Source organism: Cydia fagiglandana, chromosome 10 (genome assembly GCF_963556715.1).
Source record: "Cydia fagiglandana chromosome 10, ilCydFagi1.1, whole genome shotgun sequence".
In the NCBI taxonomy this organism is placed as follows: domain Eukaryota; kingdom Metazoa; phylum Arthropoda; class Insecta; order Lepidoptera; family Tortricidae; genus Cydia; species Cydia fagiglandana.
The window spans coordinates 425,691-444,543 of NC_085941.1; the positions used below are offsets into that span (position 1 = coordinate 425,691).

At 39.0% G+C, this 18,853-nt stretch overlaps 3 protein-coding genes across 3 annotated transcripts; 2 read left to right on the top strand and 1 right to left on the bottom strand.

Moving 5' to 3' along the window:
* The first annotated feature begins 10 nt into the window (after positions 1 to 10).
* On the top strand, positions 11 to 2,804 carry LOC134668371 (leucine-rich repeat-containing protein 70-like). The gene is made up of 2 exons (XM_063525851.1): positions 11 to 1,217; positions 2,550 to 2,804. The coding sequence occupies exons 1-2, from the start codon at positions 124 to 126 to the stop codon at positions 2,800 to 2,802; spliced, it is 1,347 nt and encodes a 448-aa protein (XP_063381921.1). The 5' UTR covers positions 11 to 123; the 3' UTR covers positions 2,803 to 2,804.
* Positions 2,805 to 6,727: 3,923 nt separating this feature from the next.
* LOC134668373 (vang-like protein 1) lies at positions 6,728 to 14,698 on the bottom strand. Its single transcript, XM_063525853.1, has 6 exons — positions 14,247 to 14,698; positions 12,555 to 13,454; positions 11,931 to 12,066; positions 11,025 to 11,175; positions 8,591 to 8,842; positions 6,728 to 8,102 (listed from the first exon to the last, which is right to left on the bottom strand). The coding sequence occupies exons 1-6, from the start codon at positions 14,330 to 14,332 to the stop codon at positions 7,984 to 7,986; spliced, it is 1,644 nt and encodes a 547-aa protein (XP_063381923.1). The 5' UTR covers positions 14,333 to 14,698; the 3' UTR covers positions 6,728 to 7,983.
* Positions 14,699 to 15,044: 346 nt separating this feature from the next.
* On the top strand, positions 15,045 to 18,371 carry LOC134668375 (uncharacterized). The gene is made up of 5 exons (XM_063525854.1): positions 15,045 to 15,571; positions 16,115 to 16,785; positions 16,890 to 17,102; positions 17,285 to 17,420; positions 18,050 to 18,371. The coding sequence occupies exons 1-5, from the start codon at positions 15,097 to 15,099 to the stop codon at positions 18,334 to 18,336; spliced, it is 1,782 nt and encodes a 593-aa protein (XP_063381924.1). The 5' UTR covers positions 15,045 to 15,096; the 3' UTR covers positions 18,337 to 18,371.
* Positions 18,372 to 18,853: the final 482 nt, after the last annotated feature.

Sequence of the window (18,853 nt, forward strand, 5' to 3'; positions counted from 1 at the left end):
ATATGATCTATTTTCAACACACCTGAAGCGAAATGAAATTACAATCAAACGTGATAAGGTATCAATGTTACTGATAAAATTTCGCCGCTTAGGCGTTCAGTTGAGTCTAGGCAATATAACACAATGCGCGCTTTAATAGTCTTTGCGTTTATTATAAGCGAGGTCAGAATATACGCATCGATATGTGATCTCTGTGTGTGTAGAGACTACAGTGACATTGAATATTTGGGCGAGCGTGTGGATTGCAGTTACACTAAACCGGTGTTATTTTCAGTCGAAGATTCTTTACCTAACATGGTGTATAGCCTAGATTTGTCATCAAACAACTTGAGTGATATATCGAACTCGTATTTGTATCGATCGAAGTATATGAAGGAATTGATTCTGAGTAATAATAAGATATCGCGAATTGAATCAAATGTTTTACAATTACCGGAACTTATGAAATTGGATTTGAGTAGTAATCTATTGGAGTTTATCGATAAAGATGTTTTTAAAGACATTAAAAAGCTGGAGTATTTAAATATAGCTAATAATAGATTTACAACGTTTACTAAATTAGCGTTTCATCATCTTAGCAATTTAAATAAGATTATCTTAGACAATAATAACCTAGGACCAAGTTTGAGAGAAACCAACCTATTCGACAGATCAGGGTTTGGTCTTACACACAAAATCAAAGAGATAAGTATAAGTGGAATAAATTTAAACATAGTTCCTGATAACTTTTTCGTAGAAGCATACGATTTGAAGAAACTCACGATATCTAACAACAATCTAACAGATATCTTCGAGATACCGTTCACACTCGAATATTTAGACATATCTGACAATCCAATTGATGAAATTACGAATGAAGACTTCGATATGCCAGCGCTAAAGATTTTAAAACTAAACAATTTGGCTATAACAGAGGTTCCCGACTACGTGTTCGCGGATTTACATGGATTGGAAAAACTTGAGCTCGAAAGGAATAGAAATCTGACTAAATTTAGTATTCTATCCTTCGGAAGGGAAGTGTTGGAAGACGCCGATGATTTCACATTAGAAGAGTTGTCTTTATCTGGGTCTAGGATACCTAGATTGAATGAGGCTCTGGCTGAACCGTTTGGGCAACTAGTGAAGCTAGATCTACAGGGGAATCCTTGGATATGTGACTGCAATATTATGTGGTTGAAGAAACTGCAGATTCCAGAGAGGGATTACGACCATTTGAGGTAAGTTATTTTAACTTGTTATGTTTATACTTACGAAACCCTGTCTTATGTAGTGTAGAAGATTTATAAAAAAAAGTCAACGCAATTTACCTACTTGTTTAATGTTTACTCGATATCGGAAAATCATTTCTATATATTTAATTCTTATTTAGGTTAGTGTTATGGACGTTATGGTGTTGACGATTTACTCTTGTATGCCAGTTCACCCCTACTTTAGATATAATCCGTACTGTACGTAATGTAGGTATTTATTTTTAAAATATTATTAAGTAATGCATAAATATGTCTGTTACCTCTTTTCTCTTTAACCATTGAACCGATTTAGATGAAATTTGGTATTAAGATAGTTTAATGCCCGGGAATGGACATAGGATATTTTTTATCAACCATCATTCCACGAAGACGAAGTCGTAGGCATGAAGCTACCCACAAGTAATATATAAGTAGCTAGGTAGAATATAGGTTAATACTAGGTTGTAGTAAAACCCAGGCAAAGGCTTCTGTGTCCTTCAAATTCTGAAACGATATAAAAATTTTGTTATTTCGCTTTATATTTTTGACCCGGTTTTTTCTAATGCAAATGACCTCAAACGAAGACAATAACATGCAAGCAAAGCAAACACAACATGGCCCATTTCTTTTGTACGCGTTATCTCGTAGGTGCAGTGATAATGATAAGGCGTCGATACGCGCGTTATCTCGCTGGTCATATCAGAACTGTCACGTCTGCGAGCCATCTGATTAGCTGTATGGTTACGAAATATGTACCCGAAAAACTGAATTATAATCCAAAATCACCCACATGCCAAAATTAAATCTAATATCTCGATTATTACGAATTGCGAGTATAAAATGACCTTATTAATAGGCGAAATATTTTATGAGAGAAAAAAAACTGGTAAAGAACATTGGTATGGATATTTAATTACATATACTTTTGGGGCATGGTTATAAAACATATATGTACCTAAGTATTATTGCAAGTCCAATAGTTGGGTGGTTTTACAGGAGTAATCTTGATATTGGAGCATATGCAAGAAAATAGGTACATATTACAGATACACGTATGTACTGTAAATGTGTGGTGTAAATAAAAAAAATCGTCTTTCCGTGCAGCTGAACTAGATGGCACTATCTAGTAGTGTAATACTTATATGTGACGTTATCTATGAAAAGGGACCTTATTGTCGATGGCGTTTACGCCATTATTAACGTTGCTCCGACTTAAATACAATGCCGCACGAGGCTATGCGGCGTAAGTGCCATCGACAAGGTCCCTTTTCATAAATAATGCCCCATATATCTCCAGAGATGCCTATGATCTGTCCACAGATGCCGCTCGCCCCGACCTCTGTACAACGCCCGCATCTTCGAGCTGCCAGACTCCTACTTCGTGTGCACGGCGGACCGGCACCTCACCGCGCTCACCGTCGCCGTCGCCGGCTTCTGTGTGCTCCTGGCCTTAATAGCTGTCTGGTTCTTTATAGTGGTCCCTAAGTGGCAGAGTCGGGGCACGGAGTTAGGGCACCTACATCCCGCTGCGGGGTATATGGTGCTACCGAGCGTGCATTCTACACCACTGTAACCAAGTACCTAGGGGCTGTCCATAAATTACGTCATCATCTTTGACGATTTTTGTTTTTAACCCCCAAATCATCCAAAAATCATGCTTCGAATGACCCCCAATTCCTCCGACGTCATGCTAACATCATCCGATGTCCAGACCCCCCCCCCCCATATGAAATGACGTAATTTATGAATAGCCCCCTACATAATGGAGCATTCCAACGGCTGTCCCGTACATACGCTTTTTATTTCCTGTGTCGAGACTTTTTTTTCGGCATTTAAAGCAGGCGATTATTTTTGAACATTTGTCATAGAAAAGGAAACTCTTATACCTGCAAATATTCAGAAAATTCGCGTTTGTGCGGGACAAACGGTAGACAATTTCATGGAATGCCCCAATGCATGTATAACTTACGTAAGTACACGCAGCCGGGTGCTCTGGCCTTATCCTTCTTTTATATATTTTTCACCACACCAGCCCGGAAAGGCTTACTTTGCACTTCAAAAACTGAAAGCAAAGTTGCATTTTATTCACATGTGAGGCAAAGTAATCAAATGCAAATATTGAGTTGTTTTCTTATGTTTGCTGGTAGAATTGACTTTTAAATGATGATGATTTTGGATGATAAATATTAAATAACATTCATTTGGATTTGATTTTGTTTGATATTTTACATTTAATATTTGCTTCGCATTGGTGTGGTGAAAAACTTTGTGTTTCACTCGGGGGCAAGTTTTGTTTAACCCTCGTGCTTTGAAACCCTCGCAACGGTCAAGATTCCATTTTTCGAACCACTCGCTACGCTCGTGGTTCAATTTTGGAATCTTTCGCTTGCTCAGGCATCAATATTAGCACGAGCGGTTAAACAACAACTTTGCCCCCTTGTAAAACAAATAACTATTTCCTCTTTATTAATTTTATTGCTCGATATATTTTGGATTTATCATTTGTATGGCCAGACACAACCAATCATTGTTGTTATACTTTTTATCAAGCTTTATGAGATAAGGCCTGAGATGTAACTATGTATATGTAGTATAAACGTATAATCGTTAAGGAAAGTCTGTGATACATAACAGGTCATTAAATAGTCATTTATTAAAAATAAAGGAGTTTTAAATAAAGTCATAAATAAGGGTATAAAATAAATAATAAAGTTAAAAATCACTTTATATATTTAATAAAAATACAAAAGTGTACAATTGTCTTACAATGACATATCAAATCTTTGTGCTATCCAGGCAAACATTTGTGCTATATGATTCAGTATGAGTATTCATTTACAATTATTAACATAATACTTTCATTCATACATACAAATACAAATAATTTACATTGCACATGTTCAAACACATGGAATTAGGCGCAGGGAACCAAATTCATAAAAAAAGATTCTTTATTCTTCTGATTGTATAGGTACTCTTATAAAATAGACCCCAGGTCTATCCATCTATTAAACCAAATTTACTATTTGTGTTTTGCAGCGTTTAGATTTAGAAAACGGTATATAGACATAAGGTTTGGTTTATCTTACCCCAAACCATGTCTTTGAGTATATCGTTAAAAATAGAAATCCTGGAAAGTACTTATTTAATTTAATAAAAACTGTACATATGTACCTTAGTTAAAAAGTTACTTGAAAACTAGATTTGTATTATTCATATGATGTGTCGGTATGAAGCTATCCGTCAAGCGGCCATTTTGTTTGGCCTCTCACTCTAGCGCGTTTTAGTGCGAGCGAGGCAAAACGAAATATTACTTTGATTTAAAAAAATTAGTTGTACATATTTAAAAACTTCAAGTCATGTTAAATTAATAATTATAGTTTATAAAAACTGTTTTCTTGTGTTTCATTATTCCTACTCTTTATCATCTCACATCACATCCAATCTTACTTTACTTCCTTACTCAATAAAGCAGGCACAAGCAATATACATAAGGCTGCATTTGAGCATCTCCGTTATATTAATTGTAATTATTTTTAAAACACGAGTATCTAAATACCTTGACTTCTTAATAAATCTATCAGTCTAGAGAAAGCAAACTGAAGTACAGCTGACAGAGAAATGCATTGCTATCTCATTCTAACTTATAGCTGTTGGTGCATATCGATTAGGCTACAGAAAATTTCGCTGAAAGAGCTCTACTAACCCAACTATGCAAATTGAACTCTACTACATTGATGTTAAAATCGATTTTTCACTGGCTAGGATTCGTGACAGATTAAGAGAGGTCAAGGCACTTTAAATACATTTTAATAAGTAGTCAATTTGATTTTGGACGTCCAGAGACTAAGTTAACTGTACAGTCAGCCAGCGTAGTTATTATGGATGCCTTTATCCATATTTATCCACGTGATAAAATAACTGTCACTTTTTAACACCGTGGTATAGAAAGTGACAGACACCGTTTTATCACGCTGTCATGTAGACAAAAAAGATCATCATATCCGTACAGGTCATGATTAGGTAGCCTTGAAACTAGACGTTCAAATACTCAGTTTACATAAAATGATTTCAAAATGTACTGACCAATATTATAATTAATTTAGTATGATTATACCAATTATGTTTACGATATGTTAAATATTACCAAGCAATCTTTGGTGTTTTGTGTATACACTTCAAATTGCACTATATATTTAATTTATAATGAATTTATCATAATTTATTTTATCACCTAACGCAGACACACAACCTTCTCATTCCATGGTAATGTATAGAAAGCAGTCTTCGCCTCGAGTACCAGCCGCGACAAATATTAAAAAAAAATCCTTTTCACACATAAATTAAGAAAGAGTGAAAACCAAATTTAACACAAGATTAGTCTAAATTAAAAATTAGTCATTATATTGCAAATATCCTTGGTTTATTTTGTTCATATTTGTGGCAAAATATCAAAAAGACGTGAGCTATAGCCCTAATGGTATTCAATCAAGTGATATAGTCAGTCTACGTCATTTATACATCGATTTGTCAAACAAAGTGTGGAAGCGACATTATGAACGTCAAATTCTTATAACAATAATGGCTCTGCCACGGCATTGCGCGACGGCGGCGGCGGCGGCAACCATGTGTTGGAGCGCCGTAACGTTTATAATGGCGCTGGTACACTTTGTCGTCACTGCAGACTGATGTCAGGCTAGCTGCAATGATGCTATGAATCTTACATTATGTAAGCGTAAATATACGCATTTGCAATAGCCATAGATTAAATCTCCCTACCGAATAAATAGCTTAAGATAACCTATGATATGGTATTACTCTATCTATATTATTAGGTACTATACAAAAATACTAAAAGCTTTAAAGTTATATTGTATTGATATATGACGCTTTACAGACTGGTTTTGTAGATTGGTGGCATTTTATTGTTTTATTTCTTAAAGGCACAACTTTTTTATTAAGTTAAATGTCTTAGACCTGCTTTTGAAATGAAATGATTCTTAAATGATATTGTATTATACTTAGATTAGCAGTCTTGGTAAATATGTAGGTATGTATTATTCATAAAAAGATTATATAAAAGAGTATATGAGATTAAGGGGTCATGCATTAATTACGTCACACGAATTTCTAGGTTTTTTGACCCCTCCCCCCCTCCTTGTCACACTTGGTCACATTTGGCAAACCCCTCCCCCTTAGTGTGACGTCACATTTTTTCTACGAAATCGCACAAAACGAATCAAGTAAGTACCTAAGTATAATAATATTTTATCAAAATATTTTTGACGATTTAAATATTAGTAATTTTATAACCCAAAACTGCTTAGGAAAGAAAATTAAACGAATAAAAACTTGTTATTTAAATGTACAGCGAATAAAATAATTTAAATAAATTTTCGGTTACTGATGAAGTTAAAGTGACGTCACAAAGTTTGTGTCTCCCCCCTCCCCCATGTCACAATATGTCACATTTTCTTGACCCCCTCCCTCCCCCTAAACGTGTGATGTAATTAATGGATGACCCCTAATATAATGTTTTCGTTCATGTCAAGTTTATTGTGAGATTCGGCGCTGATATCTTAATTTATATATTCAACCTAGATTAAAGTCTCCTAGTCATTAATTTTCTAATAATCTTACTAAATATCAAATAAAAGGCAAACCATCACTGTAATCGTAAAATCTAGCCTACTTACATTAAAGTATAATTTGTGCATAACCTTACGACTAAACTATACTAAAATATGACACAAAAATGTACATATCAATAACGAAATTAATTTAAAGTTTACATTTAAATGCATTTAGTTACAAAATGGCGTCTAAAATATGCGCGGCGTTGTAAATCAGACTTTATTTCAAGCAGTTAAGTATCAGTTCATTATGAATCTTATGAGGTCAATTTTACAAGATTTTGATATTGTACAAATGGGTTTCTCAAACCTTTGTCCCCAGTTACCTAATTGATATGACCAGCAATGAAGCATTTTGCCTACAAATTGAATCGTTCACTTTCACACACATTTTATCAACATAATAGGGAGCTAATGATAATCTCATTTATATTTGTGGCTGAGCAGAACGTACAAATTGTAATGCTCAAGGAAAAGTAAAAAGTACGCATTTCAGTGAAAACTCCTGTAACAGCGTCCAGAGAGCAAATTTCTAATAACATTTGCTTTTACCTAAACCTAAATGAATTCCTCATGTCCTACAAGCTTATCAGACCACATCTGTCAGACGGTTTCTGAGTTTACAGATCACAATACAAAATGCATGGTCTTAGGGTCTAATGTTAAACTTGCTTAGACAAGAAAGGTACCTTTAGCACACAGACAAGACACCCTCCAGGCATAGCATTACCTAATACCTAGTCGCGCTATATACCGCCTCTGCCACAAATACGGTAGTTTTACTCCATTTGTCTTTGAACGGACCAATCACGGCGCGGGACTCGCTCACCTCGTCCCCCGCTCCCCCGTATTTTTGGCAGCATCGGTTTCATGAAAAAATTGCTCTATACTACTTCTTTTGAAACTAGGTGTTCTGTGGATTTGAATGTCTAAATGAATTCCTCATGTTATACCAGCTTATGACTACAACAGTTCCATCCCAGTTTTTCAGTTTAACCACAGTACAAAATGGTTGGTCTTCGAGTCTAGTATAAAACTAGGTTAGGCATAAGAAAGAGGTACCTTTAGCAAGCCTAAATGAATTCCTCGTGTCATACCAGCCTGTCGGGCCACAGCTCCTGTCAGACGGAGGTCTCGGAGTTGAGTCGCAGGACGAAGCGGTTGCTCTTCGGGTCCACCACCTCCTCCGAGATGTGGAACTTGGGCAGCTGGCGGATGGAGCAGATCAGGGAGATGTCACCTGGTGAACAAAATGAGGTGGTTGTAAGTAAGGTAACATATTATGATTAAATAAATAAAAATACAGTGGAGCAGCAACTAGATGTGGCAATGAGTAAGCGGGTTAGCTCAGCGTTATGCATGTCTATAGCGTTATTTCACATGTACACCGTCGTGATAACAGTTATATATAGACGTATACATACGGAAAAGAACATGCGAAAAATGTCTACTTGTGTTTTTCGCCTTTTCTAGTGCCATAAGGCATAAACCTAGGTTGGACTTTAAGACGTTTAAAATTTTGGATAAAATTGAAATTGATTGGCTTATAATTATTTTTTGTCAAAATTAATCTTTTCGCTCGGGTGGGCGTTGCAATACGTGATTTGTATTTATAAAAATCCACCTTGTATGTATGATACATTGTCTCAGCTCAAACTTATTAGTTTGGCACTGCACAGACCTCGCTTCTTGTTCAACATTAGGGGTGTTTCCACTGGAAAGTGTTACCCTGTCTCAACTGGAAGTCCTGGTTATCCGCTAGAGGCCTGGCCAGCAGGTCGTCGGATATGAGCGCCCAGCGCTGCAGCGGCCTCGCCTCCCGCTCGGCCGCCAGCACGGGCGCCTCCACGAGGAAGGGCTCGAGGAAGGCGCGCGGCGAGGCGTCGCGCGCCAGGCAGCGGCCGAGGTGCGCCAGCACGCCCTCCGCCGAGTGCCGCGGCTGCTGCCGGGTCGCGCGCAGGTACTTTTGGAGGGCGCGCGCTACGACGAAACTTATTTCTTAGTATTGGTAAAAAAATAACACAATTGCATCGACAGGAAAATAAAACAATATTGCAAAATCTTTAAAAAAAAATGTGAATTAATTAGAAATCCGACCTATGGACTGTATCAATGGCGGAAGTGAATGTGCGGACGAAGTGTTCGAAATTAACAGAACATCATTTTGAACGTGTCTGATATTCTACTTTTGATAATTGATGCTTTTGATGCTATTCCGTTTTCGACACGTTCACTTCCCTGCCAGTGCTTTGGTTCCGTTTCGTTCATTCCGCTGTAACGTTTTTTTTCTGCTTTGTAGCGAAAAACAAAAACGCAGTCTAGTTAAGTGATCGCTTATTTATTTTGTGCAAATTGTAATAATCCACTTTTTTTACCCAAAACCAAACAATCCAAATAGATTAATTATACATACATATGTATTACAAATCCGTACCTTTATAAACACTATTTAATACCTATAGCGGAGGCAGTTATAAAGTTGACCCAAAAATTTTTTATTAAGCTATGAGCTTAATCATATATGTTCCTTGAGTAATTCTAAACATTTCAAGCCTGGGAGGCAATAAGAAATGTGTGTCTACTCGGATTTGTAATGGATTCAAACTTTCAACCTCTTTTTAACCCTGTTAGGGGATGAATTTTACAAAACGCTGAAATTACTTTTCCTGTCTTTTAATAATATCCCCAAATACAAAGATTCAAGTCCCGCGTTCGAAAAATTTTTTGATATCCATACAAACTTTCAACCCCTTTTTCACCACCTTAGGGGATGAATTTTCAAAAACGCTGAAATTAGTTTTCTTGTATGTTTATAATATATCGTTTTACGAAGTTTCAAATTCCTAGCTTAAAATAAAACTTGAACCCCATACAAACTTTCATCCCCTTTTTAACCCCCTTAGGGGTTGAATTTCCCAAAATCGCTTCTTATCTCTTGTACACTTTATAAATGTAATCTAGTGTGCAAATTTCAACTTTCTATCTTTTGTAGTTTCGGCTCCGCGTAGCAAAAATCTCCAACCAAATTTTTCACCTTTTTACGTTTTTCTTGTAAAATTACTATGAAACTGAAAAAAACAAATATCAGCAATGAATTCTACGTCTTTGGTTTATACGAAAATGATACCAAACTTGCCCAAGTACCCACCAGGATCAGAATAGATTTTTTTTAAAGATGACGGGTGGCGGCCGTCTTTGTACCCCACCCTCCCCCCCACCCCAGGCTAGAAATGCTTAGAATTACTCAAATATCAGATGTGATGAAGCTCATAGCTTAATAAAAAATTTTTGGGTCATGTATGGCAGCGTTACATAACTGATTCCAGTACCTAAAAGTTTACTATACTTAACATTCTTTATCATACCAACTGGATGTAACTCTAAACTACGCAACGTGACTCGAATGTTAAGAGCGAGATCAGGATCTGATTATAAATTCACCCCATGTACTATCAACATGCTTAACAAATGTGGGCCTTATATCAATGCAATAAGGCTTACAATTGTCAGCAATGTAGCCAAAGGTAAACAACTAACAAGTATGTACATATTTTTTTATGAATAAAAGCTAGACATGCTGGCATTCATTCACACATTTATTGTAAGTTCGTGAGTTATTTTTGAGTTATCTCTATTTCATGGAAGTTGAGGTGACTTTCCTGCAAAAATAAGTAAAGTAACCAACGACGGATTAAATTATTTTCATAAAACATTATAATTTGTTGTTTTCATCTAATAGTTACGCGACCAATAATGGATACCAATAAGAGCGAGACAGATGCCGCCATGACGAGGCCTAGAGGATATGATGTTAACCACGAAAGCTGAACGTAAAAATAATATTTTAGGGAAGTACTGTACTGTTGAGTCTATAATGCGTTTTTTATCCAAAACCGTATCTCCGTATCTTATTAAAGGACGGAATGCCACGAAGGTATGTATACCCCTACCGCTCCAACGGTGCTGATGGGCGGCGCGAGCGGTGGGTCACGACTCGGTTAAAATGTATAGACTTGAATGAATTTGTCTTGGACGACTCCCGCGCCCCGCGCCTCCGCGAGAGTGCGTCTAGTCTGCGGCCTTACGCGTGTTCCGACACGCACTTGGCCAGTTTTCCTTTAATATGTGACCTTTATGCCAGTTTGTGATATTGCTAACTCACCTAATGACGGGAACACAGCTTGAGCGGCTTCCCTCGGCCCCAGGGCTCCGTTGGCGGCCGCGACGCGCACGCGCCGCACATGAGCGAAGGCGTCTTCCGCGGCGCTCAACAACCGGGCGCGCCGCTTGCGGACTCGGCGCTCGCGCTCCGCCTACAATCAATTCAAACATTATCAACAAATGTTAAAAGCTCTGTATAAATAGATTACCTATAGATAAATTCGAATAAAGGAATACAATTTTTGTTACATTTACACAATTAAATGCACAAAATTAAATACAACACGTGACGTTGAATGCACCTCAGCCCCTATCAAAATAATACATTAAAAGATATCCAAAGAAGCCCAGGGGTTAGGTAAAAATAGACTACTAGCAGGCGTGGCTCACTCCGCGATTTCATGGCTTTGCAACAGGTAGCTACAAGTACATCCGTTCCACACCAATTTTGGTGGCTAGCCATAAGCCACGCGTGGCGCTTTCGCCACCTAGCGGCCATATCTGTCCTGATCGTAACAAACGCGTTTTATATTAAATATCTTAAGAACTGGTCACCCACGTATTTTAAGTCGAAAAACGCTCGACATGTTTCACTCCGTACCGAGGAGTGTCATCAGGAGCTTGCGTTTACGGTGACGGACCGGCGCAGACTGCGGGCCGCAGCTCTCCGTGCCCGACGACTCGGCGCAGGCGCCGGTGGCGGCAGGGGGAGCGAGAAACTACCCGCGTTTTTCGACTTAAAATACGTGAGTGACCCGTTCTTAAGATATTTAATATGGCTGTGTCTCACGGAAGTTTTGTTATTAAAACGCGTTTTGTTAGAGAGTGTCTTCTGTACCTAGTACTATTATTTATTCTGTGCTACTAGCAAGGTGTAAAGTTTTGTTTTCTGTCAGCAAGCGCGTACCTCCTCGTAGTAGCGCTCGTTGTGCGCGGAGCCCGAGTCGCGGCGCCGCGAGCCCGTGCAGGAGCCCGTCGTGGAGCGCGGCGCCTGCGTCGTCGAGTTGCCATCCACCTCGTAAAACTTTATGCTGGACTGTTTCCTGAAATATGGATGGAGAGTTATTGGCTGGCTACAATCATAAATATACAAATTTTACTATATAAACTCCCAATGGCTGTTGCTGCCGAAACGGATCAGAACTTTAAATCAGTAAATGTTTAAATCCGACCGATATCCATATTATAGAAGTTGAACAATTGACACAAATGCCACAAATGGTCTCGCCAGAAGATCAGCGCTGACCTTCTGACCTTCGGGTCAGTATTATGCTGAGTCGAGCCCATTTCGTGGTAAACTTTAACACTTACCAATCTTATTAATATTTGTAGTTTTTTAGTTTAATACTCTTGCATGTATTCTTAGTTTTAAGTTTATCACGAATAAAATCCTTGATTCTGATTCTGACAAAAATATTATGTGAAATTCGAAATAAATGTACAGCATTGGAAGAATGAAAGAATATTTGTATCATTAACAAAATATTTCAATTTATCAAAATAAAAATAAATAAATAAACGAATTATTTACCTTTGTGACTTTGAAATAGGAATCTTCTCCAAATAAGGATTGTATATCGGGAACTCAGTATAATACTTCTGCAGTACCCACACAGCCGCCCGCTGTATGCTGAGCTGTCCTATACAGTACGACTTGCTCTCTCCGTCAGGGCTCCGGACTATCTTTATGTAATACACCGGCTCTAGGTGACGAATCTCCATGAGTATTACGGCTATATAGTGTATGAACAGCAAAGTATCAGCGAAGCTTGATACATAGGACACTAAAGCACTGTAATCCACAGCTTCTTCACCTAATGCTAACGCTTTAGTGGCTTCAGTTATTTGAACAATGTAGAATAGCCAGTATGAGAATGTACATACAGCGAGAATCACTAAAGTTGTAGCTCTAAAGACAAAAATCCTCGGGAGAATTGCATTGCGAGGCCGTAGGAACACTGCCCATACTCCGATGGCAAGTAAAACTAATTTAAATGCTAAAGAGAGTAGGATCCCTTTGCATTCTGCAGTACAGGATAAAAGCTGCATTCTTTGGCTTGGCTGTATCGCTATGTTATCAGTCAGTCCGGGAAAGAATCCAATCTTTGGTAACACAACCATAGCCAACGGGCTCACAAAGGAAACAAAAGAAAGCCCTAGAGCTACAGTGGTCCCGAAATATCTTGAGCACATGAATCCGATCCCGCTATCGGACTCTATAGGCCAGTTGCTGACATCCTCCATGGATTGTGAGCCTTCTGATGTGTTTCCAGTAACGGCAGTAGTGTTTTCGCCCCAGTTCTCATCCTGCGGAAGAATTTGGACTTCGATGACTTCTTGGCCGTCCCGGCCGGTCTCTGGGTTGATGTTAACACTGGTTTGAAAGGGAGCCATTATGTCACTGCCGTCTTTTCTCTGGGATTTTGAACTTCTGTAACAAACAATGATTATAACAATGTAACAATGACATTTAAAAAGATTTAGTATTACAAAGGTTCACTTAAGTGAAAAAAAACCTATAATTTAAGGTTCTATTCTATGGCCACAGTTGAATTGAAAAAGACTTTCTAGAGTTAGAACAACAGCAGTTTTGAAATGTTATTTTAAACATCATAATTTCATACAACTATGTCATTTAAAATAACACTTGCACAGTCTGCAGTGCTATCAAAATTGCTGCTCTATTACTGTTTTATAGCAAGTTTCTTAAGTATGTCAGTTCACTCATCACAACATACATACACATTTCAAATTTTCATTATTGGAACATTTCAGCAATAAAAAGGGTTGTAAATATTGCTATATTGTCTAAACTAGATACCATATTTCTTAAAACCAGTAACTGTGAAGCACAATAATTATAATCAATGTCATAGCCATCATAAACCAACATAAATGCACCCTCTATTATAATGCATTCAGTCCAATTAAATTATTAAACTCCACTAATCCAATTAGAATGATGACTGCAATGTAAACAGCGTGTGTGGCAGATACATGCATACTAGCCCTACTTGATCAGGCATTTCCAGTTATAACTAGGTTGACATGCATCATGATATACTTTTGGCTTGTCACTTTATGAATGAAAAACTAGTTTTTACGACATTTCTAATGAGATTCCTATCTCAAATGATTTAAAGAAAAGGATTTTTATGCTAAATTAAGGGCGGAGAGTGAGATTTAGTGAGCGTAAGGTTCAGAATTCGTAAGATAAACATACCGGGTACTCCTGTGCGTGTGCTGCCGATGCCTCGAGCTGCGCCGCGACCGACTGCTCAGCTCAGAGCGCACGGATTCCGTCTCCATCGTGCGACTCACCCATCAGCGACCCTCTGCAACCACAACCACATTCTTCCTGCACTAATGAAATCACCGAGGGCAATTAAAATGCCCAGCGCTTCACGGAACTCTGCACACGGAACACTAATTTTCAAACTTAACACGAACAATGTCTGCCTTTGCTATCACAGAAAGCATCGCTGGTTTTCGATTTTCATGCGTTTAAGGTGAAATTAACGCTGCATTATCAATAATTACGGGATTTTCACATAAAAGCGTCGTTTTATGGGTTGCTCGGGCGAAATCACATTACAACCACGCTGCAAAATTAAATGTGCGTATTCGCAAAATTTCTCGTAGTACATCTCACTCGCACACAAGTTGAAATATACGGCTCTCTCTATAATCTCCAAACTAATTACTGTATTTAAATTTAGTAGGATAATACTGTAAGACACGTTCGGAAACCTTAACACAACCGGACTTAGATTTGCTGTCATAATGTTATTTAGTATCAAAATAGTTTTATATTTAAATTAAATAAATAATCGTACATTACTGTGTTTATAAACTTATCACGAATGAAAATACAAACATTTGTTAATTTATATAATTGCCAAATACTTTTTTGAAAATGGTCATACGATAGTGATATTGGCGGTCAATTCAAATATGTAGAACACAAGATTACAAGAAAAGATAATGAATGATAAGATAACACTTTAGTTACGGGCCGATAACTCGTTTGTAGTACCTTTAGTCATGAAACTGTTGTTTATTGTGTGGAAATAATGGACAGTGGGCAAAATCCAACCCCGAGGAGACCGGATAGGCGCGCAAATGTGGCTGAGGATCTTCACTTGGATCGGGTGGTGGCATCGCAGCCGGAGATCGGCCCTACCCCTCCTGATGGAGGATATGGGTGGCTAATAGTGTTTTCCGCTGTCATCTATCACGTCACGGTACCCGGGGTGTTGACGCTCTACGGCTTGATCATACTTAATGCCATGGGAGACTTGAACCATCAGCAAGACGAGCTGATGAGGATATGGGACATGGATATAGCTTTAGTGCCTGTGATAATGATAGTGATGAGATTGCTCCTGGAGTCTTGGTGTCGTGCTGTGGTGAAGACGTTTAACATGCCGAGATTCATCGCTCTCTCTGGCCTGTGCTTGACCGTGGCTGGGATACTGTTGTCGAGTTATTCAACAGACGCAAACAGTAACGACCACATACATAACATATTCTCCGGCATGTTTGCAGGTACGTATTGTTGTTAATTGGTCCATTGACTTTTAAAGTATTCAGCATGCGATGTATAAGGTTTTATGGCAGGCGATGAATTGAACAATAGGCATGTTTTACTGCTATGTTTACTTATCTGTACAGGTGTGGCGCGCAATACAGTATACATAATACCAACACATGTTATTGATCAATCAGCGATGATCATGACTGTGTCGTTAGACAAAAGGAAACTATTAGTCAGAGCATAGCTGAAATATTTCTCATTTCGTCACTGTCACTTATAAGTAGTTTTTCTGCGTTTATGCCGTTTATGAAACTAGGTCTAGATAATTCCATTGAATATTTTTCTTAAAAATAAGATCACATGCATACGTGCCTAAGCAAATATGATTAATTAGGTGAGTAATTAGAAAAACACGTAAAATACCTACTTTACCTAGCTACATATTTGCAACTATAAGGCCAACCATGCACCTCTATTTCATATGAAGCAAAAGAACTTTGCCAAGCCCATTGAATCTCCAATCATAAATGAAACAACCAACCTCTACATTACAGGTGCGGGCTGCGCGCTGACCGGCCAGCAGATCGAGGTGATCATCACCCACTACTTCCGCGACCGCCTCACCACGGCCCAGCGCCTCGTGCGCATGGCTCCCTCCGTCGGCAACTGCCTCGTCCCCATCCTCGTCGGCCGCCTCTGCACCTCCTACAGCGACGGATACATCGTCGTCATGATATACGGCGCAATACTCATGCAGAACTGCTTATTTCTCGCCTCTTTCACTCGTCCTGTTTACATCGAGAGAGTCATCAGAAACACTTACAATATGCTCCGCGACGCCGTTGAAGATGATGATGAAGTTATCTTTTCTAACCAGAGACAAGAAGACCCGGAGAGAAATGTTCAACCACAGTCCAGCACTCAGCAAGATGACGATGCTACTGATGTTGTAGTGTTCAAATCTAAGAAAAACGCAAAGGAAATAGTCGATCCAGCGATTCAATACAGAGAAAAGACAGTCACTGTATCAAACCAGCAGAACCAGCCGAGATTCTCGTCGGATTTCAGCGAGATTCTCGCGGCGTCTACGAACCGGTTTTCTTCTGATTTCGGTAGTCTGGATGTTGCGAGCTATGGGAGGGTGAGCGGGTATCGGGAGTTGGAGAGTATCGATAGGAGTCAGCCGCAGCCATTGTATCGAGAGACGACGGAAGCGCCAGGCCAGGTAGTGCTTTTTATCAGCATTCCTATGACTGGTTTCTCCGAACAATGCCTTTTGCAGCTTGCTTTACCTACAGAATACCTAACTGTTAGAATTTTCCTCGCCAGAGCGTGGTGTTCGGCGCCGAGGTCTCGCCCGGCACGGCGCGCCGCACCGCCTCGCTCCGCAAGAACTTCATCACCGTCGCCAACATGCTGCTGGACCTCAACTTCTACCTCTACGCTCTTCTGCACCTCACCACCACCACGTCCATCGTCGTGCTGGGGGTGTGGTTCGCGCCGGTGGTCAAGGCCAAGAATGCGAGCATGAATATTTGGGGGGCAAGTATCTTTTACCATCATTATTATTATAGGAAAAGACGTCCATGTCTCCCCTAAACGATCAATCCGCTGGCCCTTATACAGGTAGATACCTTAATTACCATGAACCTTTAAGAATTTTTTTTATTTTTTATAGTTCTTATCTAAAAATTGTGGAAACTGACCATTTGGTATCTGCGTAGGTGGCAACGCTGATGGCAGCAGCGCACGGCGCCGCTCTCTGCTTCATCATGCTGTGCGTGGTGCTGCCTAAAGCCATCCACGAGAAAGCTCGTCTCTGCACGCTGTTCTGCATCGCTGGTGCAATGGGATTCTATGGTGAGTCAAAATCAAAATCAATAATATCAATCAATCAAGTCTCTATATGTCAAAATTACTGGATTTTCTTCTCTAAGTGCAATCTCCAGCTCGAGGGGCCCTTATGTCCGCATGAGCGCATGGCAATCTATCGATAGTCGTGAGAATAACGTGCGTCTCATCAATATTTCTTGTTCCTTGTCATTGTCAATCGCACTCTCCAACTGCCACGTTCTCTATGCTAATATTTCCCTTGAACCGGTTGGGCCACACAATTTCCAGTATGAACAAAACTAATAAGCACGGCCACAGCCCTTTGGTCAGACGTCTACTTCTAAGCCTTATTCGATGGATCGTCAATATTTTATTCTAGTGGGCGCAGTTGCCCATGGACCCTTTACTACAAGAGGGGTCAAGTGAGGTAACTGACAAATAACATTAGACAAACGAAATCTTCCCCAAATATATGAACGTGGCTTTGTGGCAGCAGTGTACTTTTGACAATCTTCTTATCAGGATTCCCCAAACTTAGGGTAAAATTTTCAACTGGCTTAATTAGTAAATCCTTTTCACAAAAATTGTCTAAAGTTATCCCTTTGTCCCCAGTTATAATTATCCCATATGACGGTACTTTTGTCTCTCCTTTCCAGGCATCACCCTCTCCACCAACAAAAGCCTGCTCCTCATCTGGTGCATGTTCGCCAGCTTCTCCACCGCAGCCACCAGCATCATCCAGCAGCCCCTCTACAACAGCACCCTCAACGAGTTCGACACCACCGCGACCACCACGGCCGCCAATGTCATCGTCGCCATATTCCTGCTAGCCTGGTCTTTGTCAAGGAACTATGCGTATGTCGCGTGTTTTGAGACTGCTGCAGTGCTACAAGTTGTTACTGCTGGTGTGTTTTTAGCTTCGTCTTTTAGAAGAAGGCGGTGATTGTCGTTATTTGAGCTTTTACTTTAAGATTTTAATTACAACTGTGACAATGTGATATGTATTAACACTCCCTTTTCATGGCCTCTTTGTTATAACACAATCTACATTTAAAATTTCTACAAGGAACAGTCTAATATAACAAAATAAATAAAAACTGTGAAACACTGAAGGAAGTTTCAGAGCCTAAGACTACAAATACTATTACAATTAGGTTACTGAACACGACAATAAAACACGTTTTAAGAACGTTTTTCTATTCCGTTGTTAAAAATGTATTTGATTATGACTTATTAGGTTTAATGTTAGTCATAAGAATAATTAAAAAGAAATGTTGTTAAATTATATTGAACAGTCAACTGTAAAAATATGGGTGTAGCCAACTTATTCAAAAATATGTCTCATAGTTCGTAATTCGCTGACACTTATGTCAGCGAATTACGAACTATGAGACATATTTTTGAATAGCTATGGGACATATTTTTGAGAATTTGTACACCCATATTTCTACAGTTGACTG

Excerpts from the sequence above, each read along its gene's own strand:
- LOC134668373 (XM_063525853.1), bottom strand. The coding sequence starts at position 14,332 with ATGGAGACGGAATCCGTGCGCTCTGAGCTGAGCAGTCGGTCGCGGCGC. Across the intron at positions 12,067-12,554 it reads CCTATTTCAAAGTCACAAAG|GAAACAGTCCAGCATAAAGT; the intron begins GTAAATAATTCG and ends TCCATATTTCAG. Across the intron at positions 8,843-11,024 it reads AGCTGTGTTCCCGTCATTAG|CGCGCGCCCTCCAAAAGTAC; the intron begins GTGAGTTAGCAA and ends GTTTCGTCGTAG.
- LOC134668371 (XM_063525851.1), top strand. The coding sequence starts at position 124 with ATGCGCGCTTTAATAGTCTTTGCGTTTATTATAAGCGAGGTCAGAATA. Across the intron at positions 1,218-2,549 it reads AGGGATTACGACCATTTGAG|ATGCCGCTCGCCCCGACCTC; the intron begins GTAAGTTATTTT and ends ATCTGTCCACAG.
- LOC134668375 (XM_063525854.1), top strand. The coding sequence starts at position 15,097 with ATGGACAGTGGGCAAAATCCAACCCCGAGGAGACCGGATAGGCGCGCA. Across the intron at positions 15,572-16,114 it reads ATTCTCCGGCATGTTTGCAG|GTGCGGGCTGCGCGCTGACC; the intron begins GTACGTATTGTT and ends TCTACATTACAG. Across the intron at positions 17,103-17,284 it reads CGAGCATGAATATTTGGGGG|GTGGCAACGCTGATGGCAGC; the intron begins GCAAGTATCTTT and ends GTATCTGCGTAG.